The sequence below is a fragment of the Merops nubicus genome, unplaced genomic scaffold (assembly GCF_000691845.1).
Source record: "Merops nubicus isolate BGI_N331 unplaced genomic scaffold, ASM69184v1 scaffold10652, whole genome shotgun sequence".
In the NCBI taxonomy this organism is placed as follows: Eukaryota; Metazoa; Chordata; class Aves; order Coraciiformes; family Meropidae; genus Merops; species Merops nubicus.
In genome coordinates, this window is record NW_008592872.1 from 1 (window position 1) to 23140 (window position 23140).

Here is a 23140-nt window from a genome sequence, read left to right on the forward strand (position 1 = left end):
AGCCAGGGGGGGGGTTGGTCTTTTCCAACCTGAACAATTATATGGTTCTAATTACTGTCCTTGGGGCTTGGTAGTGCCATAGTTTGAGGCCATCCAATGGACTGGTCCTATACCTGGGAAGAGACTGGTGAAGAAGAAGGGGTGGGGAGAAGGTGCTTGATCAATAATTCATAGAATCATAGGATTGTTTTGGCTGGAAGAGTTTAAGATGATCAAGTCCCACTGTTCCCCCAGCACTGCCAGGTCCCCACTGCCCCGTGTCCCTCACCCCACATCTCCACAGCTTGGAAACCCCTCCAGGGGTGGGGACTCCACCACTGCCCTGGGCAACCCTGGCAGGGAAGAAATTCTTCCTCATGTCCAACCTCAACCTCCCCTGGGGCAACTTGAGGCCGTTTCCTCTTGTCCTGTCCCTTGTCCCTTGGGAGCAGAGCCCGACCCCCCCCTGGCTCCAGGCTCCTGTCAGGAGCTGTGCAGAGCCAGAAGGTCTCCCCTGAGCCTCCTTTGCTCCAGGCTCAGCACCCCCAGGCCAACTGCAGTTTCCTTAGCTGTTGAGGGAACTCCTGGTTTGATTCCTCACAGCCTTGTTTGTGTCTGTATGATACGGCAGCAGAATAGAAATTTTATTTCTTCATTTCCTTATTCTTCATAGCTGACTGCAAATAGCAATTTAAAAAAAAATCAGCAGTGATGGCACTAGAGGAGAAGACTAGAAGGAAAAAATTCTTGGCAAATCCTTGTAATAAGAATGAAAATGATGGAAAATCTAGAACCTAGTACAATCTTCGTGCCCAAATTCATCGTTTTGTGTGGAAGGGAGGCCACTTCTTCACAGGCTGTGGCTACTGCCTTTGGAGCACTTTGTCATTTAGAGCAGGCTTCCTGAAAACCCAGCTCATCTTTCAAGGGATCTCCCAAGTCCTTTCTAAAAAAAGCAGAAATTGGGCGACTCCAGAGCTTGTGGTTTTGGTGGTGGTGGAAGTCTCATGGGCTGCATTTCACTTTGTCTTTCTACGTGCAAGTGAGGCAGGGGTGAACCTGCACAGCATGGAGGAAAGGAGCTTTGGTTATCCTGTGGCTTGCTTACATTTCTCAATTCATTTCAGGGTTTATTTCCTTTTTAAGAAAAGGGACTTTTCTAACCCCTCCCTGCTCCCTCACCCACGTTGTAGCCCTCAGAGCACGTGAGATGCAGTAGCAGAGCACTAATGCTGCCCTGTTGCTCCTGACTGTGCTCTCCTTGCAAGCCAACCCCACTGTTCCTGGGCACGTCCACACCCCCCTGTTATTCAGAGAGCCCAAAAATGGGCTGTGAAACCCAAATCATTCCAGCTGTATCCATCAGAGCGTGTTCTCAAGTCAATGTTTTCTTCTGTATATAGTAAGACATGAACTTTTCTGTGCCTAAGTTACTCAGCAGAGGTTCTGTCTGTTTTGTGGGTGCCTCCGTGACAAGGAGGCAAAGAAATCCTTTATTTTTTTTTCAGTGAGGCTTTTTTATTTCAATCAATAGTTTCACAAGTGCTTAAACTTCCCTGGCAGTTTAATCCGGAACGTCGTTGAGAAGAAAAATATCTTCTATAACTTTACAAAAATAAAATGATTTTCTTTTTTTTTTTTTTTAAAATCCTGCACTTTAAGCAAGTACACTCCAAGTCAAGAAAGACAGACATTATATCTTAAAATATGGACTTCTAGTCATAGAAATGACATTCTACCCCAGGGCAGCAGGCACAAAATGTAAACGACCCAGAAACAGAGCAAGAACCCTTGTTTTGATGCTTCTGATCCCTTTTTGTCCTATTAAATAGAACCCATTTGCCCAAGAACTTCTTCAGGTCACCATTTCTTCTGCTCCTTGAGTAGGATGTTACTGAGGGAAAAACTTTCACCTGTCCTGGCAACATTGGCAGCCAAAGATCCCAACGTTCATTGTTTTCATTTTTATAAAGCTTCTGCCTTTTGGTGTGGAACAAATCACTCAGTTTATAGGTCTATCCACTGCTCCACTCCTTGCAGCTTAACATCTCTAGCAGCCAGGGCTGCCAGCACATGAGGTCAGGTTGGAGGCATAAACCCAATGGAATATTTTGTGTCACAGATGCCTGTGGTGCTGGGCAGCAGTTCGTTTAGTGCCTGAGGAGACCAGGAGATCAAGGGAGCTTAGCTCCTCGTTCTGTGCCTGTAACCTAGGAGGAGCCTTGCAGAGAACGTGGATTGGCAAAGAAACTGTGGCACTCTGGAGGCTGACTCAGGGCTCTGTCCAACCTGACTTGTATGGGCTAATAGGAAAATAAAGAAAATCTATAAAGGCACATGGAGGGAAGCTGGTGCAGCTCCTGCTAAGAACCCAGATCATAAAATCCTGTTTCTGGTCAAGGCTACTCCTAAACTAGAGGAATCCTCAGACAAGAGTTCTTGTAATGCATCATGAAGGCCTTTTTCAAATGCTTCCTTTTCAACTGTCTCAGGATGATAAGGATAAAAAAAACCCAAAGCTCTTATACAGCTTTGAGTCATGCTTGTAGTGAGTGTAACCAGAATCCTTGGAAAACGTGGACCTTCAGAAGCTTGTGACTCAAGAGGTAGGAACTGGACAGGTCTTTCTCTTGAACTTGTTGAGTTGTGCCAGTTGGGACTGAAGGAACAGAAGGAACAAGGTCTGGCAGCTCCTGGCTCTTGATATTTCTCCAGAGACAGGACCACCCCATGTAGGAATGGCCAACGGTGGTGGCAGAAGGTTGTCTTGGGTGATCTGAGGAACATCATGCCATACCCATCTTCATCAGTCAGACCTGACAGGAATTCACTCATGCTGCTAGGCCTCAAACAGGAGTCAGAAGCAAAGCTAGTGCTTAAGGGGCTTGTTTGGCTGTAATAACTCAGTTAGTTGGAGACATGCTGGTGCCCCTTTGCTGGACACCATGGATTTGTCATGGTGGGTTGACTTCTGGCTCCTTCCAGCGGGCTGAAGGAGGATCTGATCCCAAATGAAGTTTCTGTGGTGATGACTGAGCCATCCTGAACTCCTTTCCTGGCTCTTAATGATTTTTTTTGGTGACTTTTCATCTGTCTGAGGACAAAATGTGACAGAGGTGATGTAACCTGGCAGTGAGTCTGTGCCACTGTTCCTGCTCCCCTTCCTTCTGTTGTCTCAAAACCAGGTGAGCCGATTCTGTTCCAGCTCTGAGGGAATTCACATCCAAGGCTGGGAAAACTCTCAGGAAGGTGTGGACAGGGAGCCTGAGCACACCCACTGCTGCTCAGGTGGCTTCTTCCTGCTGGTTTGGCTAACCAGGCCCACGCTGTCATTGTGCGTTCACAGGATGCTCCTGCTGTAGCAGGGAGACTCACCTAGGTAAGGCTGAAAGACCTTCATTCAACACACACTTCTGTGGTGCTGAAAAGGACACATTAAAGGCTTTCTTCTCACAAAATACTGGGCAGAGCAGCTAGAAGCTGCTGTGACCTTATTCCTCATGTTTCTTACACAGGTTCCTGCTCCTCCTGCAGACCCAAAACACACGTGGGTGCCAGCAGAAGCCACAGTCCAAACGTCTCAAGGTTAAGCTGGGCCCTCAGCTCGCTCCCCAAAATTAAAGCAGAGCAGCATGGTTCATCTAGGAGCTTGCACCTCCTCGGTGGCCTTAAGTGTCTCCTTCCCTGCTCTGATCTGCCTCAGTGCTCACAAGGATGTCTTTGCCACCAGGGGGGAACCTGAGAGCTTGTTGAAGAATGAACCTGAGGGCTGTGTCTATCCACCTTCCCAAAACAAGGGCCATCCAAGCTCCAGGAAACCATGGTATGAGTTGGGACAGCCCAGGAAGGAGAGAAGGGAGGACGTGGCAAGACAGGGGCAGGATGCAGGTCTGTCTCCAGCTGCTTTCTTGCTCTGCTAGGAACCACGGTGTGAGGTCACTAAAAACACACTCCTGAAGAGAGCTGCAAGAACACCTTAGACCCCATTTGCTGCTTTACTTGACCCACCCAGCTGACCCAAAATCCAAGGCACAAACAGCACACGTGGAGAAGTTGAAGCCTCAGGAACAGGAGGAGAAGAAGAAGTCCCAGCAGCTCACCTGCACTGTGGCACCCCAGAGAAACATTCTGCTTCCCTCCAGCCCCAGCCAAGCTCACTAGATACAAAGGGCAGCCCTCGAAGCAGGTCCACAGCTAAGGAAACTGAAGAAGGAAATATTCAACCACCGGTTCCTTTTTACAACTTAATGATTGTAGAAATAGCTCCCATTGCTGGGGAGATCTTTTAATGAGCTGTTACCAACCACTCAGCACCCTGCCAGTGTCGGGCTGTTGGGTTTTGCTGGTTCTTTTTTGTGTTACGAGCTGGGAGATAATGCCAAGATAAACCTTTGTGGGTTTCCTCCTTCCTTATATACATATCTCCACCCGAGCTGTGAAGTCAGAGGGGGGAAGCTGCTCTCACAGTACTGGCACGACACCCCAGCCCTTCCCCAGAGCTCCATTCTGATGAGAAACAGGGAGCACCCCAACGGTAGGAGACGGCAGAGACAACCCAAGCGGGATCCTGAAACGTTCACCCCAGCAGTTACAACATAATAATAATAATAATAATAAAAGGAGACCCCCCCTCCCTCCCCCCCAAAAAACTCTGCAGTCCTAAAGTGCAATTACTTTTGTGCAGTCATGTCAGGCCAGGGATCAGACTGGATGAAGTTCAAAGCACAAACATCAAACGAGTGCCGTTCGGGATTCGAGGAGGAGGAGGAGGAGGAGGGGGGGGAGTAAGGAAAAGAACAACAGTTCTCAGGCATTCAAGTGCATCAAGAAAATAAATGTCCCTTTCTTTTGGAAGGAAAAAAACAACCCCCAGTCGGGTGGAATCCTGGCTTGGTAGTCGTGAAAAATAAGGGTTTTTTTTATTTTCCACTTCTAGCTGAGAATGTCCCAACATGCCACAGTACAAATAAACCCCACCAGGACAAGCGTTGGGGTGCTGGGATATTTTCTGGGTGGTGCCCTGCTGCTGTACAGCCTGATTTTATTCTCCTCGGGTGACTCTTCAGCCCTGGGCAGGGAGGAAGCACATTGGATGAGGGGCATCTGGTAGGACGTGGCTCTTTTCTCCGGCCGGTCGGGGCTGGAGCCGTCGCTCGGTCTCTGCCCGTTGTAGAGCAGGTACCTGCCCCGGGCATCCTGCTCCATTTTGAAGATCTCATACTCGGTGTGGGGCAGGCGGATGCCCAGGGCCATGCAGCCGTTGGTGTGGGTGACGTCCTGCCTAACCCCCACCTGCCAGGAGCCCTGCGCCCCGCACTCGTTCCCGTTGAAGACGTTGAGCAGAGAGGCCGTGGATACGTCCATGGGGGTGACCTTCATGTGGTTGACTGCAAAAGAGGGAGAGAGGAGCTGTCAGCAGAGGGATGGAAACAAGGGAAAACGTCACCTGTGTTGGGGTTAAATCAGAATTAACTCTTCCTTGTTCAGTCTTAAAACAGTTTTTCACGTTACCCATCGACGCCGTTTTACGTCTCTGAGGTAATTGTTTCTATCTATCTCAGAACACACACAAACTCTGGAAGAAAACCTGCTGGCCACGTATCCCAGCCAGAGATTCAGCAGAGCTCTTCCTAAATTCCAGACAACCCTTTGCAGATAAAGCCTGGTTGGTTATATTAGGAGATAGATAAAAGAGGAAACAATAAAACTTTACTGATGGTTTGTTACCGTCTGCATTAATCCGTTAAGTAGGGCTGTTTAGAAGGCATTTTTCATCCCTTTTTAACATCTGTTACCCTGTAAAGCCAATGAAATCATTAGTTCCAATTGGGAAACTTGGCCAACCCCCTGGCTGAGCTTTCTTCCTCTATCACCTCTCCTTTTCTGCATGATTACAAAGTATTGCTGAGCTACAGGGAGATGTTTTTGCTCATATCTAACCAGCGGCTGCAGAACCACACGTAGAAGTGCTGCAGCTTCTGCAATCCCAAGATGCCTGTATATCAAAGGAGCTTCAGGCACAAAAAAGTTTCATTTTTCAGCCAATTCTTAAAATTTAGGAAAAGCCAAACTGACTGAGCCTATGGAAGGTGAAGAGATTTTTTCCTGGTGTGTGTTTGACGCCGTGTATCATAGAATCATGGAATGGGTTGGGTTGGAAGGGACCTTAAAGATCACCTAGTTCCAACCCCCTGCCTTGGGCAGGGACATCTGCAAGTAGACCAGGTTGCTCCAACCTGGTTTTGAACACTTCCAGTGATGGAGCATCCACAGCTTCCCTGGGCAGCCTGTTCCAGTGTCTCACCACCCTCACAGTGAAGAACTTCTTCCTAATTTCCAGTCTAAATCTCCCCTCTTCCAGTCTGAAGCCATCACCCCTTGTCCTCTCACTCCAAGCCCTTGGAAAATGTCCCTCCCCAGCTTTCTTGGAGGCCTCTTTGCAGTACAGGAGTGCCACAGTGAGGTCTCCCAGGGGGATCAGAATGGATCAGTGCTAACCAAAAACAGAAACAAAATTCCAAATTCTCTTGCAGGTCATTTTACAGCAAGATTTGCTGAGAGTTTTTTTTCCTGAGGTTTTATAAACAGATACTCAACAGCTCTACAATTCACATTATCTGTCCTTGCTGGTGTAAAAAGTCACCTAGAGAAAATGAACCTAAAAGTTTTACCAAAACCAAATGAGTGAACTTAAATCTGTGAGGGAAGTTGACATACCATAAAGCAGAAATTCAAGTAAAAACTGCATTTCACCCAGGAGATGAGATGGGACATGCTGTGTAAGGAGCAAAATCTCTGAATGGGCAAGGGCATCTCCTGCCTCCCATGAAAATCCCAGATCAGTAGATGAATTCTTGTAGTTAGATGCTTTCCTAAATCAAATTTACATCTACTCTTTGCTGTGGTGGGATCAGCCAGAAGCTGTCTTTAGGAACATCCTGACTTGCTCCAGGGAAGACAAACACTGCTGCTTCTTTTGGGTTTGCATGGCAAGGTTTTGGTAGCAGGGTGGCTTCTGGGAGAAGCTGCCAGAAGCTTTCCCTCTGTCAGGTGGAGCCAATGCAGCCAGCTCCAAGACAGACCCACCACTGGCCAAGGTTGAGCCCATCAGGGATGGTGGTAGCACCTCCAGGAAAACAGGTTTAATAAAAAGGGAACAAAACCCTGCAGCTAGAGAGAGGAGTGAGAATATATGAGAGAAACAACTCTGCAGACACCAAGGTCACTGAAGGAGGAGGGGGAAAAGGTGCTCCAGGTGCTGAAGCACAGATTCCCCTGCAGGCCATGGTGAAGACCACGGTGAGGCAAGTTGTCCCCCTGCAGCCCATGGAGGTCCACATGGTGGTCATCGCTGAGTGATCTTTCCCTGCCCTTATCTCCACCCAGGAGCCTTTTGTTGTATTTTCTCTCCCCTGTCCAGCTGAGGAGCAGGGTCACAGATCAGCTTTGGTGGACACCTGCCATCCACCCAGGGCCAACCCAACACTGTGTCTGTCTTTACCAGAGAATGATTTATAGCACTGATGACCCGAAATCCCTCCTGAAGGTGCTTTGTTCTCTCTGCTGAAGGAGCCCTGGGACGCAGATCTAACCTCAGACACTTTGCTTAGATTCTTGAAGTCTGGCTGCTGGACTCCAAGACTTGGTGACATGAACTCTTCCTTCCTTGTGCTGTCCTTGAAGACCCATGCCTCAAACGAGCTGACCTCAGTGGTGTGAAGCACCATCCAGCTGTGCCCTCTGCACTCGCACAACACCCGTGGACTCCCCAAGAAACACCTCCAGAAGATGACTGAAACCACCAGCCCCCACAGCGTGGTGCTGTCGGTCCATAACTACGTGACCACCTTCACCCCAGCGTTGGGGGGGGTTGTTGAGACCCATCCTACCTTTGAAGACAAACTCGGTGCCACCCATCACTCTGGCCGAGTGCACCCCCCGGCTGTAGCGCCCCTTGGCGTAGATGGTGAAGGTGGGGTGCTTGCAGATGGGGTCGGAGTAGTGGTAGTAGTGACCTTCCCAGGTGTTGTTGTTGTCGTGGAAGATGAAGTGCCTCGTGAGGAAGAGGACCTCCGGCCTCACCTCGCAGCGCTGGCTCACCCACTCCCCGTGCAGCCCGATGGTCAGGTCTGCTTTGGGGGGCAGGATTGGGGGGTGCTGCTCGTCCGACCGGTAGATGATCCTGCACGCGATGCACGTGCGGTCGTGGTTCTGGAACAAAGCACAGAGACACTCTCCTTGGCCATGGTCCTCAGGGTTAGATTGGACAGCAGGTAACACCTCTTCCACAAAAGGGTTGCCCAGGGCAGTGGTGGAGTCCCCACCCCTGGAGGGGTTTCCAAGCTGTGGAGATGTGGGGTGAGGGACACGGGGCAGTGGGGACCTGGCAGTGCTAGGGGAAGGGTTGGACTTGATCATCTTAAAGGTCTTTTCCAACCTAAATGATTCTGTGATTCTACACATGGTACAAGAGAATGAATCAGGCCATCTGTTTCATGAGGTGACACCAGCCCCACATTTTAAGGACTATGTTGTCCTGCAGATCCTCACCTTTCAGAGCACCTGGGACACAGCACCATGTGGGTCTGTGGATCAGACTGCACAGCAGTGAAGAGTTAATTCATCTGCATTTCTCTGAAATGAACATTTTAGTCCAGCTTTTATTTTAGAAAAGTCTCTAAGTTGATCCTTCAGACCATACTAGAAGCTGGCAGAGAGTAATTTACTGTGGTAGGGACTTGGCAGCTCTTGTGTGAGAAATGGGCACGTTTGCTGAGCTCTTAGTTTGCATCCACCTTCCTCTGAGTTGTTATCTTAGAAGCCTAGAATCATGAAGGTTGGAAAAGACCTCCAAGATCATCAAGTCCAACCATTAACCCAACACTGCCATGACCATTCAACCATGTCCCAGAGTGCCATGTCTACATGTATTTTTGGGTACCATAGATGGACATGGGTGTCCTAAGGACATTTCCCAGTTGGGCTGTAGCCTGGGAGAACAGCAACCAGTGATTTAAAACTCTTCCAGCTCTTCTGAGCCCTACACAAGCTTGGGGAGCATGATACAGGCATGGTGAAAGCTTTATGGTCCTCTCCAGTGGAACGGGGTCTGTGGTGTGTGCTGGGCTCCATGGTGGACCACCACTGTGGGCCAAGCACCAGGGTACCCCCAACCCCACCCGTGAGCCCTGGGGGTGTCTTATGAGGGGCTGGAGGCTCCGAGACCATGGCAGAAAGGGAGGGAATGTCATGCTGAGGCTTCCACCTCCTGATGGGAGAACTACAGAGACTTGCATGTTGTTCTTAGGGTGTTTCCATCTCTGCAAAGTTTTGTCTCGTTGGCCAAAGCCAAGTTATTGTCTTTTCAGACTGTAGTTTGCACTCTTCCACTGGCAAGAGAGGGCACAACATCACCATTGGTCTCTGCTCTGCTAAACCTTGAAGTTTTAGCTTGAAGTTTTAGCCTGAAGTTCAGCTCGCTTCATTTATGACAAAGAATGAGGTCAAGAAGAAGAAATGCTGCCCTGCAAGATAAAATCAGTGTTTTCTGGTTTGCTGCTGTCCCTTTTGGGTTGGAGATGTGTCATTTGTTTATATCTCATGAGGAGGTTTACATCATCTCATGTTTGTTTACATGAGTTTCTCTTCATGAGAAAAAACTTCTCTCCTGTGAGGGTGGCCGAGCTCTGGAGGAGCTGCCCAGAGAAGTTTTGGAGTCTCCTCTGGAGAGATCCCAAACCCTCCTGGCTGTGACCCTGGGCACCCTGCTGTGGGTGAGCTGCTGGAGCAGGGGGTGGGATGAGATGACCTCCAGAGGTCCTTTCCCAGCCCCAGATGACCTTTTAAGGTCACCCAGTCCAACCCCCCTGCACTGGGCAGGGACATCTGCAACTAGAGCAGGGTGCTCAGAGCTCTGGCCAACCTGACCTTGAGTGTTTCCAGGGGTGGGGCTTCTACCACCTGACCATAGGCTGCTTCAGAGAATCCACATCCAACTCCCACAACAGATCCCTTTTCCACCTATTAAATAGGGTTTATATTTGCCCCCACCCCTGACCAGGTGGACACCAAAAGCCAATGAAAGGCCCTTCCATCTGCTGGCAAAATTTAGCTGAAAAATGTGTCTTAAAATCAGCCAAGAAGCTCCACAATGGAAAATTCTGCATCCACTTCAGCAGCACACTGAGGTGGGGTTTCCAGAAGACCACGTGTTTTGGGGTGGAAAGACTCTCTGGAGGTCACCAGGTCCAACCTCCTGGCTGGCTCAGGCACCTCAGACAGCCACACCTTGGACACGACACTTCCCTGAGACCAGCTCTTGATTTTAAGGCCTTATAAACCTTTTTTTTTTTTAATATAATGCTATCTTTCAAAAAGTTCTGGACTTAGTGGATGAATATCCCACGTGGAAACTCCCCCATGATGATTCTTATCCACCTAATGGAGGAGGGAAAGATCTAATTTTGCCATCAAAAGGCATTTTGATTTCATTAGGAAGTAATTTTGGAGTCAATAAATAACTAAATAAATGACAGAGTAATATCAAGGGTTGGAACTAGAGGACCTTTAAGGTTCCTTCCAACCCTTCTAGGATCCCTTAATTCAGGTTTTAACAATTGACTTTAGTTTTTACTGTTGTTTTTTTTTAGGTCAGCTGCTCTTGGCTTTTACTGACACTAGCTGAGGCTTTGCAAATCACTCCCTTTCCCTGTGTCTCAGGGAAAGATTATTTTCTAAAAACAGACATTCAAAGAAAACAGAGAACAGAGGACATCTGAATCCAAACAGGATTAAATACTCTCTAATAAAAAGCTCATTTGGGCACGACATAAACTAAAGAGCAATAAAACGAGGAGTGGACACATCTGCTCTATGTTTGGATGATCTGAGGTGTACAATGCAGTATTTTTGAACAGTGGGGTCTTCCTGGAACAGTCCCCATGACTGGAAGATGCCTTCCCAAGAAGGATGTCTCCTTGCAGCTCCACAATACCCAATCCCTGGTGCCCCAACTCCTCATTCTCCTGGGTTTCCCTAAAGTCAGTTCCTGAATTAATCCACGAGGGCTGAAACAAGCCTGAACCTCTGGCTGGAAACTCAGTTCTTGTAGTCAGGGAGAAAATAGTTTGTGATCTGAACATTTCCACCAACATTTTCCTTCATCCTTCCCTCCCAGTGCCTCAGCTGAAGTGGTAACAGGGCCAGAGAGCTCGAGGAGCCAGGCAGGGGGGGTTTTCATAAAAAAATAAAGCAAACAAGGATGAGGTTCCTTGATCTTTTTCCCAGTTGCTGTGGAGAATCAGGCACATAAACCCTCTCAGCACAGTTTCATCTCCTCTTAATTTCTACAGCATTCTATGCCTGCCTAGGACTAATTTTCCTCTAATCAATTCATAGCATTTTTTACCCCCCAGGCCAAAAAACCATCACAGGAGTGGGATGCTCTCTGAGCAAAGGTGACATGAGTTTGTATAACACCTAGAAAGATCTTTTTGGAAGGTGTCCTGGTTTTCTTTTGAACACCTTTGTATCTCCATGCTGTTCTTACAGAATAAAGCATCTATGCATCAAACCCTTTCCAAAATGGACAGAAATTCTCCTTTTTTCCTGCTGGTTCAAGCAGGAGTTGAAATCAATGCTTAAATTGAGGAGAGGATCTGCAAGATGCATTTAGGGCCAAACCAAACAAGCACCAACAGTAAAGAGGAGGCTGAAAATACAGATTTTGGGTTTTCCAGCTGATCACCTTGTTCAAACATATTTGCTCTCTCCCTTATCTTTATTCTTAATATCTTGAAAATGTGTCTGTAATTTAATCTGAAAATTTTGAGGCACTATTTTTCTGAAACAGCTCAAATTGTAACTCAGCCTTTGATATTTGGCTGATATTTGGCTACTTACCTAATGGAAAATTAACATTATCTCTGCTATAATGTGTTTTTTTTTTTTCAGCAAGTTCTTAAGGAAGTTCTTTGCTAAATTTTAAGGAAGATTCATTTTTCATGACATTCTTATTTTAAAATACCTCATCGAGTTTGCACAGTCTGGAGGGAGAGAGATACAAAGCAAAATTCTGTTTTCTGGTATTTAATTTTTCCCTCAAAAGCAAATATTTCCCCTTCAAAAAAAATGAGAACAGCATTTTTAGGGGATTTTGGGATGATTGTAGTGGAGAATTTTGACCATTTTCTGACAGGCTCTCATGTTTATAGTTGAAAAGAGTGGGTATTTTACCAGACCAGACACATTAAGACAAAAGCTTAGAAGGTGGTGATGTGTAGTAAGGTCCTAAACTACCCAAAAGTTTGGCAACTCTTGGTATAGGAGGCCTGGTGTAGGGGCAGATGTGGGAGCACTGCTCTTCAGAGCTGACCTGGGCTGGAGAAAGGCAGCAGCCAGTTCTGAGGAACCCTGAACCTGATTAGTTTTCTGATGAGTTCAGTTTCCAACTACAAGGTCTTTAAACTCACCTGAAATGACACCATGGTTTCCCAAAGCCCTTTGGGAACTGGTTTCTGCTCTTTTTATCAGGAGCCACTGCACAGTGGACACATCCTTCCCACAGCATGACCTGGTTCAGAGGTTCAGGACTCCTCCTTGCTCTCCTCCTCCCACCCAGCAATACTGGTGTCAAACCAAAACCCAACCTGAACCTCTTAGCAGAGCTGAACACTGCTAAAGGCTGCCCAGAGAGGTGGCAGAAGCCTCATGCCTGGAACCATCCCAGGGGAGGTTGGATGGAGCTCTGAGCAACCTGCTCTGGTTGCAGATGTCCTGCAGATGTCCCTCCCTGTCACCCACACCACTGCCAGTTGAGCCTGGTCTCTCCTCAGGGGCTGCCACCACCCTGCCAACCTCCTCAGTTACAGTAATACCAGGCTGAAGTCACTTATTTCAAATTTCTGGAGCAATATCCTGCCTTATCAAGGTACTGACAATAATATTTCTACAGCACTCTGCTGTCTGAGCCCCATGTCTGTGCTGGTGGCTGTAGTGTTGGAAGCTTGTTTGGAAGAGACAGGTTCTCAGCTGATGTAAAACCACCTTTGCCCAGCCCTGGCTTGTGTTGGTTGGTGCTGTGTGGCAAGAAGCAGGTCTCAGAGTTGGGAAAGGAGGACAGGTTGCATCTATATGGTATCACAAGAAGCAAGAGCTAGCAAAAGCCCCAGCACCTCCTCCAGCTCCCTTCTTCACCCTCCCATCCCTGGAGAAGATGGTCCTGGCCGAGCTGTGGAGCCCACACGAAGCTGCCCAAGCTCTGGTTCTTCACAGAATAATAGAATCACAGAAAAAACAGTCACAAAAGCTGGGGTAGGAAACCCCTGCCTTGTGAATTCACCACATCTGTGCATCTATGGCCACGAGGGGAAGCACTGAAGAAGAAGAGAAGGAAGAACCATGCTTAGTGATGACCTCTCCCACCCATCTGAATCCATGGGCAGGGCTGGATGGGACTGGGATGAACCCTGTGAGGTGAGGATGCTTTAAACCTCCCTGAGAAAACCAGGTGCCAGGGTTTAGTGTAGCACCCAAGTGCTCCCAAGCTGAGTGCAAGTAGAAACCCTTGGGAGAACACCAACCCAAGGAAAAGCTTCCAACTCAACCAAAACCACCCAGCTGGCTTTGGCTCACCTTGCCAAGGAGCTGAGCCCACAGAAAGGACACTGATTAATTGCTCTACAGAGCATCAAGCTCTGCTCCTCCACTGCTCTAGATAACTGCAGACCAAGAGGAGGCTTTAACAAACAGCTCCAGCCTCTCTCCACCAGCAAAGTGATAATTTGCAGGCTTTCCATGACCTCATGTGAAGCTGAGCTGGCTGACGTGCCTCGGGCTGCCTCTGGGGAGTTGACAAGCAGGGCTGACACGGTTAGAATCCAGCCTGCCAAAGGGAATGAAAAATAACAAAAGATTTAAAACTTTAATTAAAAATCCTGAAGCCAGCAAAAGGCTGGAGAGAGAGAGAGAGAGAGGCAACTCCTTTGCAGGGCTGTCAGCTTGGGAGTTGTTTTGGTGGGGAACGGAGGAGCTGAGAGGAAGGAGGGTGGAGATGGGTTGAGATTTATCTGCAAATGTGACCCATGGATTTTGAGCTCTTGAGGGATGGTTTTTATTAACTGCTGCCATGAAGGGGAAGATAGTGAAGGAATCTGAAGGCACCATTACAGAACCAGCTGATCTATGGTGTGATTACACTGCACGACCTCACCTAAAACACACAGGTCTTCTGGTGGTTCTTTGCTGATATAAACTACTTCAGCCTGGGCAAAAGATGAGAACAAAGAGAAAGCTGCTCAGATGAATGTGTTTGTGTGTCATCTGTCCCATTAAAATGAGTCTAATGAGGCACAAGGAAAAACTTGTTCCCTGTGAGGGTGGCAGAGCCTGGAGCAGCTGCCCAGAGAGGCTGTGGAGTCTCCTGCTCTGGAGAGATCCCAAACCCTCCTGGCTGTGACCCTGGGCACCCTGCTGTGGGTGAGCTGCTGGAGCAGGGGGTGGGATGAGATGATCTCCAGAGGTCCCTCCCAACCCCCACCACATTGGGCTTCTGTGATTCTGTAATCTGTGGTGACATGAATGTTTTGGAAAGTATCAACAAAGAAATTCCTGGAAAGCCCAAAAAGGACAGCTTGAATGTCCATCTTCAGGAACAGAGTGTTCCAAAACAAAGCTGTCTTGGGGTGTTTATTATGCCTTTAAAAAAGCAACCTACACAGAGAACCTTGTAGCAATATCACCACTGAGCCCTCCCTTACAAAAGATGGAGCAGTTGTGGTTAGATGCCAACAACAAGGAAGGTGCCAGTAGTTTAGACACCTACCTTGAGTACATCTGTAGGACCTGAAGGATTTCACTAGGCTAAAGAGTTCATTGGGGTCCCTGGTAAGGTGTTTGTCTTGGGTTTTAAGCAACGTTGGGCTTCTGAAGGTTCACACAGAGAGTGAAAAGCAACCTCTTGCTTCAGCCAGAAGCTGTTTGCTTCTCTTATCTCTGCAGGGCATCACACACACTGTTTATTGCTCATAAACCTGTAATTAACCTGTTCAAACATTCTCCTGAATATTCCTCCTTCCCTTCCCCTCATAGTTCCCTTAACCAAGAGTCTTTTAAAAGTAATAATAAGCAAAAGAAACCCTTGAAGTGTTGGTTTGATCTAGAGGGTTAGTGGCAAACAAAGGAGTCTTGTCCTCCAAAATTGAACTTTTTGGTTGAGGTAATGCCAGGGGGAGGTTTAGGTTGGACATTAGGAAAAGTTTCTTCCCCAGAAGGGTTGTCCAGGGCTGTGCCAGGCTGCCCAGGGCAGTGGTGGAGTCCCCACCCCTGGAGGGGTTTCCAAGCTGTGGAGATGTGGGGTGAGGGACACGGGGCAGTGGTGACCTGGCAGTGCTGGGTTAACAGTTGACTTGAAGATCTTAAAGGTCTTTTCCAACCAAAACAATTCTCTGCCTGTATGTGATGCATATTTCTCTGAGGCACCTCACATCTTTAACTTCTATTTAGTAACTTGGCCTGTGTCTCCCAGGGAGCTCCTCAAGTCTGTAGCATTCCCCTGTAGATGAAGTCACCGAGTCTCAAAGACTCCAATTTTGAAAAGCACAAAAATCTTGGGGCACTTGGTCCTTTCACCACCTGGCTGGAGGCAAGCTCCAGCACCAGCCTCCACGTGTGGAGTCTGTATTAGCTGCAGATGCCAGGTGCTGCTGGAAGTCAGCTCCAAGCATGAGTAGACTTGTAGTAGAGAATCAATCCCCTGGAATTGTGTTTTCAAGGGAAAAATCTCTCACTGGAAGTGTGTGGCCAGCAAACGTGTGAGCATCACAACTTCTTCTGATGTCCTAAACCACTCCAGCCTTACTCCTAAATCCTGAGAGTGACCAGTCCTGCTCTGACCTTTCCTCTAACTCTGTCAGATGATAAAACAGCACAAGGAGTTCTTTGTTTACCAAGAGCTATGGCTGAGGCAATTCCATAGGAAATAAGTGTCCCAGCATTGCTGTTCTACACATTTCCTGTCGTTTTAGAGCAGATGCTTCCAAAAAACATCTTCTGGCTTTCTGCAGAGTGAAGGAACACTGCCTTCCAGCCTTCAGTCATGCTACAAGTCCCCATGTGCACTTGTAAATAAGGTGTTTTTTCATGACCCATCACCCAGGCTCCTTGGTGTTGTCCCAATTGGGGATATTTTGAATAATACACATGATGATGGCCAAGCAGCTCCCTCCCCCTCCCCTTCCCACCCCTCATGCTGGCTAAAGAATCCTGATGTGCCATCACTTGAATCCCTTGATAAACTCACAACATCAAGAGCCATCAAAGAGGTTCAGCCCCATTCACCAGCAAGTCCTCATGGAGATTGAGAGGCCTGCTGAGATAAATCCATCCATTGACCTGTTCATCAGCTGCCCTCAGGAACTTCCACATATTTTACAGGAGGAATTTGTGGAAGGTATGCTCTTATCTCAGAGAGTTCAGAAAGCCTTACCAGATGACTTATATACCTCTTTAAAAGCTCCCTGATTTTATATGCACACTTCAGATACAGTAATCTGTGAATTTATTCAGATTTGTAGCTCAGCATAAAGCTGTCTGGTTTTTTTGGACAGCCCTTTGGATTTACCAGCCTGCGGTGAAATCGCTGCAGGAATTTGGAGAAGGTCCAATTCTATTTGTTTCAAGTCTTGATCATGTGGCTTTGGCATTCCTCACATAGCCAGCAATCATTTGCTTTTAATTACCCTTCATTTCAACCACAGAAGTAATGAATGTGGCTACCACATCCAACTCACAGGCTGTGTAAACTCTGCAGCTGGGTGGAACTTTCTTCTATATAGAGGCTGGACTATAAATTGAACTCAAAATGTGAATCCTCTTAACTTATTTTAGGCAGGCCTTTATAAGTTGAAAATAAAAATAAATAAAAAAGGAAATTTAAAAAATAAAAAAAGCCTTAAATGAAAGATTCCACACAATACACCTGATTCACTTCAGAAGCAATTTCCTGGCCTCCCCAACCTCTTGGTATGACTGTAGAAACCTTAAAAAAACAAGTTGATTTAATGTTTCTATTTATCCATGGTGTCCAGTTTCCAGAGGAGTCTGTGCCTTGTAGTTTTAAACTCAATTTAGCATTTAAACTCATTTTCAGCTGGGTCCCAGTGGAGCAACAATTAGAAAAGGAAAAGAGTTCAAAGAAGAAGGGTTATAACCTTTCAAAAGTATGTTTGCCTGGACTTTCTTTTGTGTAAAAAAAAAAGGCATCTCTGTTCCTCCTCTACCCACAGGAGGAGCAGAAGTATTGTAAAGTGTAATAAATCATAACTGGCCAAACTGGGAGTTGAATGGTGGCCTGCAAGTCAGGACTTGGGACCTTCCTTTATTAAACAACAGGGGTTTCATCATGGAGAGCTGAAATCTGGGTGTATTTTGGTGGTCTCAAAGTTAACCTGTGCTTTCTACAGTACCAGCACTTTCTGTAGCCAACAGTAGTGATATAGCACTAGAACAGGCTGCCCAGGGAGGTGGTGGAGTCACCAGCCCTGGAGGGGGTCAAAAAACATGTAGATGTGGCACTTTGGGACATGGTTTAGTGGTCATGGGAGTGTTGGGTTGATGGTTGGACTGGATGAGGTCTTTTCCAAGCTTAATGATTCTGAAAGGATGTGGTAGAGAGGTAGGTGCTGGTCTCTTCTCACAAGTAACTAGTGATAGAACAAGAGGGAATGGCCTCAAGCTGCTCCAGGGGAGGTTCAGACTGGACATTAAGAAGAATTTTTTAACTGAAAGAGTTGTCAGACATTAAAAAATGCTGCTGAGGGAGGTGGCTGAGTCACCACCCCTGGATGTGTTTAAAAACCATCCAGATGTGGTGCTTGGGGACAGGGCTTAGAGGTGGACTTGGTAGAGCAGGGTTAAAGCCTGGACTCCATGATCTGAAAGGTCTTTTCCAACCAAAGTGATCCTATAATTCTTATGAATGGGCTCCCAGTGTCATAAATTCAGCCTCAAGATTCAGCCTCTGCCAAGACCTGGCTAGCAAAAAAAAAACTCCTATTTGGAAGCACTGTACTTCATGAATACCAAATTAGTTGGTTTGTTTGCTTTTCCTCTCCCCCAGTTCTTGTAAATCTATGATGTGGAAGCTTCCCCTGGGATCCACACTGCCAGTTCTCCCCAACAGCAGCACATGGGTACCCCTGGGCAGGACCTGTGACATGATTCTGACTGTAATTAAATCACTACAAGGTGGAAGTGTCCTTCCAGTGTAGCATTTACTACCCTGTCTAACAGCCCATAATAAGACAACTAGATTTGACCAGAAAAATGAGTCAGCTAGGATGAATTAAATCAAGATTTTGGTCTCTGTTTTGCATGGTCAGCAAAAGACCTGCAATATTTTATAGAGCAGATACAACATACAGATGGCATCAGGTAATTTATACCTGCAGCTGTCTGCAAGGAAGAGATTTAGGGAAGAACCCTCACTGCCAAATAAGCAAAGAGAAAGTCAATGTGCTTGTCTGGATGAATTAAAAGTAAAATTTTGATGAGCCATGGGCTGATAACCCATTAGGTGGAAGTGAGGCTGTGGCAGCAGCACCCAGCAGTGTGGTTCCAACCCCTGTCTGCCCTTGAAATGTCACCAGGAAGGATCCATAGAGGTCCCTCCTGCTACAGGCCACCAGCTGATCAGTTCCCAATGAAGCTGAGGGCACTCAGAGGCCTCTTTGAAAACTGAATTTTCACATTGAATTAGTGCCCCATTCATAATTCACCTGTTTTTCATTTCACTGATGGGTGTGCCTGTGTCTGGACCCACGACCTACACAGCCCATCAGTTTTTTTTCCCTTCCAGTTGCCCCTTTCATGTGTCTACCTTCCAATTTCCTCTTTTTCTCTTCAGGTTATGGATCACCCAACTTCCATATGCTGATACAATTTGATTTCCTCCCACCCTGTCACTATATAAGCACCCACTGATGCCTGTTTATCTTCTTCTTTCTCAATCCTCTAAGAAACTCTCTTCTCAGCTGCTAGCCTACAGCTGTGGTCCCAGCCAACCACTCCCACTGCTGCACACAAGTCTTTGATTCCATCTTCAGAGTGGCCTTTACTGACCTTAGCTCATCAGACCACTTTTTGCATATTTGATGCAGTCACAGAAACCACCACAGTAAAGTTTCTGTTCTCACCAAACACATCCTGTGATCTTTTGTCAATGGGCTGGATCAATGTGACCTTGTGGCCAAGAAGGACAATGGTCTCCTGGGGGGCATTCAGAGGAGTGTGGCCAGCAGGCCAACGGAGGTTCTCCTGCCCCTCTGCTCTGCCCTGGTGAGGCCACATCTGGAGTAGTGGGTCCAGTTCTGGGCTCCCCAGGTCAAGAGAGACAAGGAGCTACTGGAGAGAGTCCAGTGGAGGCTGTGGAGATGCTGAGGGGCTGGAGCATCTCTGTGCCAGGACAGGCTGAGAGCCCTGGGGCTGCTGAGCTGGAGAAGACTCAGAGGGGATCTGATCAATGCTGAGCAATATCGAGAGGGCCCCTGAGGGGGCAAGAGGCTGGGGCCAGACTCTGTCAGTGGTGCCCAGAGACAGGACAAGGGGCAACGGGCACCAACTGGAACCCAGGAGGTGCCACCTGAGCAGGAGGAGAAACTTCTTTGGTGTGAGGGTGCAGAGCCTGGAGCAGCTGCCCAGAGAGGCTGTGGAGTCTCCTGCTCTGGAGAGATCCCAAACCCTCCTGGCTGTGACCCTGGGCACCCTGCTGGGGGTGAGCTGCTGGAGCAGGGGTGGGATGAGATGATCTCCAGAGGTCCCTTCCAACCACACCATGCTGGGATTCTGTGATCTGTACAGCTGCAATCAACCTCTTATTTTAGAAGCACATCCACACTTTGGGTGACACTAGTGCACTGACTGAGCAGAGCTGAACAAGTTGGGCACTGCCACTGGCATCTCAAAAAGAGAGCAGCTATACACACACACATACCTTGGCATTTTGAAGAGGAGGCTGGTAACTGGAGGGTCGATAGTACCTCCTCTGGGTGGCATCAGTGTGAATGTCTCCCAGGAACAGCTCCTCCACCAGGTGGTCCAAGTTGTGGTGCAGGTACTGCTTCTCCACACGGATCAGCTGCAGCTCGTGCATGGCAAAATTCAGAGCTTTGGTGCACTCGCAGCCGTTCTCCTCTCTCAGCAAATCGTAGCTCACGTCCTGCTCCCAGGGACTGTCTTCTGCTAGAAATCCAGGACACGTCTGGTTCACCAGCTCGCTCATTTTTTTGGCTACTGCTTCGTTGTGGGAGATGATCTGTATTTTGTGGAGCTGGTAATCAGCTTCCGTGCCCCCTCGGATGATCCAGGAGGCCTGGCGGAGCCGAATTTTGCCACGTACAACTAAGGTGTAGATGGGGTTTGTGCAACGATTGCCCCCGTAGTAAAACTGGTAGGCCTTGAAGGTGTTGTTGTGGTAGAACCTGTAAGATCTCGTGAGGAACTCGGGGCCTGCTCTGACCTCACAGCTGTGGGAAGACAGAAAGGGAGGGAGAGGCTTCAGCGAGGCGGCACATCGCGTACGGCGCGAGGCCGAGCGGGTCCCGAGAGACACTGGGGTGCCAAGGACCCCCCCTGGCATGTAAATAGGAACCAGGCACCTCTGGCTGACCAATCAACCAACCATTTCCTCTGCTCTTGTGCTGTTTATTAATAAACTGCTTCATGGTGATCATGTCTAAGGGCTTTGCGGGTTTAAAGACTTCGAGTCGTGTCTTGGTCTTTTTTTTCCCTGCCTAGGGAGCAGCATGTGACTCAATTCTTCTCTGGAAAAAAAGTAGCAGCTTGTTAAACCTCTCTTCTCCTCTTTTGCATGGTAGATTTAGCAGAAGGACTGATAATATCAGAAAGTGAAATGCCAAATGTCCACAGGACAGGACAAAGAACTAGGCTGCTGCAGAAGCTGAGCTCCACCAGCTCTGCTCTGCAGAGGTTGTGCAGGAGCCTGTCCTCAGTTTTTCCTCTCAAACTTTCAGCAGGGGTGAGAGTTAATGGAAACTTCTGACCTTTAATGCAAAACTTCTGTTAGGTTTGAATTTGGACCATGCAATATTCAGGTTTTGGGTTTGTTTGGTTGGTTTTTTTTTCCCCCTGAAGGTGTAAATGGAAGTTAAATTCCACTTCCTGTAGGAAGTCCTTTTGTGCCTTCAAACTTGTCCCCCTTGTCACATTCACCCTGCTCAACATAAATACACTCTTCTGTTAACCCCTCCAAGTCTTTCCTACTAGGAATCACTTCAAATAAGTGTCTAAATCTTGCCTGCTGAGACAGAGAAAGTGAAATAGCTCTGAACTACAAGTCATCATGTGTGGAGAGCAACAGAAGTGGTGAAATACAGCTTCTTAATGTCTTCTGCTCACAAAACCTGTGCTGGACACATGCTCTGAAAACAAGGATCAGTGGATCTAGTGCAAGCAGTCAGAGGACAATGTTATGTTTGAATGAGCATTCATTTTGGCAACTTGTTGGGCTCCTTCCTAGTCAAAGGGAGATCTGAAGATACCTCACAGCATGCTGTTTAAAATCCAGACTGACAACTGACTCATCGAGACAGCTTTATAGTGTGCTCTTCTAATGTATGTAATGCTGCTCCTTCTCCTTTTATGCATAAAAATATAGAAAGCATCTGGAAATTGAGCATCATCATATTAAAGAGAGCATTTCCCCTGCTGCTTGGAGTGGGAATATTCATCCTTCTCTCTCTACTTCCTTCCCCCACCTTCTCTTCCACAGCTATCGCTCAAACATCTGGTTTTATCTCTCCTTACCCAGTGGAGACCCAGTGTCCCTCAATATTGGGAGGCATCTGCACAGTGATCCGGGCTCCATTGTGAAGGTGTTTCAGCATATGATGACACTGGGACTCCTTGAAAGCCCTCCAGGCACTCTTCTCCAAGGAGCGAGGGTGGGACCTGCTGTCCGGGTGAAGAAGAGCAGAACCTTCTCCCAGCCCTAGGAGAGAAAAGGGTAAATCATCAGGAGACCCTGCTGAGAAGGACTTCCACACATACAGGAGGCTGTGAACATCTTCTGTTGAGTGACACTGGCTCACAAGTGTCTTTTCTCAGCTGAAAAAAAACCACATAAATTTGGGAAGTTCTTCCTCTGTCAGCCCACGGAATAAATCCGCTGGAACCGAAGCGTCGAGTTTCCACACCCAGGAGATGTGGCTCAGAACCTGGATTTTATAGACACCTCTGTAATCTCTGGTCAGGACAACCAAAAACCTGGAGCTTGAAGCTTTTAGAAAGTTGCCTTCAGATCCTTCAGACATAAGCTTCGTGGTTTACAGCCCACCTCTAATTTGAACGCTTCTATAATAAGCTTGCACATGAAGACCAGTCTTGAAAGCCAAGGGAAAAACAGATATTAAAAGCAAAGCCTCTGCACACAGGAAGACTGAGGTGGGCAATGAAAGGCAGATCCCACTATTTTTATTTTAAAGAGGAAAAGGAATTTCCAAAGCTAATTATATCTCCAGCACGCAGTAATTTTGGTTTCTCTTGATGTACACAGACAAAACTCACCAGCACTCTCTCTCTCCACGATATTAATTGAACAAAATGAATATGTAGCTTCAAGAGGAATGTCTCTTTACTCTTGGAGGCCCAGCCTGCTCTTAGATGTGTTGGAAAACATGGATCAAAAGCAAAACACACATCTAGAGGTGAAGAGGTGACAAAGAGCCTTTCAGAATGGGCTGGAAACTGTGTTACCTTGCCAGGAGGAATTGAAGAAGCAGCAGGCTAGAAGATGAAGCTGGGGTAGGGTGGAGAGGCTGGCTGTGTGCCTGGGAAGCTGAGGCAGATGTCTTGGGAGAGGGATGTCTTGCTAGTACATGCTCCCAGGGGCAAGGTCTGGGATTAAGACCTTCTTTTCTGGTGCCCTCTTGCCTGTTTGGGATCACCAGTGCGTGGTGCAACCCTACACCATGCTGGGGAGGACCCAGGGAGACCTTCTGGAGGCCTTTCAGGACTTAAAGGAGGTGTAGAAGAAGAATGGGGGCAAACATTTGAGCAGGACCTGTTGTGGCAGGACAAGGGGGGATGTGTTTAAACTAAAAGAGGGAGATTTAGAATAGATGGAAGGAATATTTGACACTGAGGGTGG

The 23140-nt window shown here is 47.5% G+C and overlaps 1 protein-coding gene across 1 annotated transcript; it reads right to left on the reverse strand.

Moving 5' to 3' along the window:
* Positions 1–4911: 4911 nt before the first annotated feature.
* APCDD1 (adenomatosis polyposis coli down-regulated 1) lies at positions 4912–22015 on the reverse strand (the record flags this gene model as incomplete). Its single annotated transcript, XM_008935284.1, has 4 exons — positions 4912–5366; positions 7869–8190; positions 19967–20498; positions 21799–22015. Coding segments are annotated over 4 exons (1526 nt in total), but the record flags the coding sequence as incomplete, so codon positions are not given.
* Positions 22016–23140: the final 1125 nt, after the last annotated feature.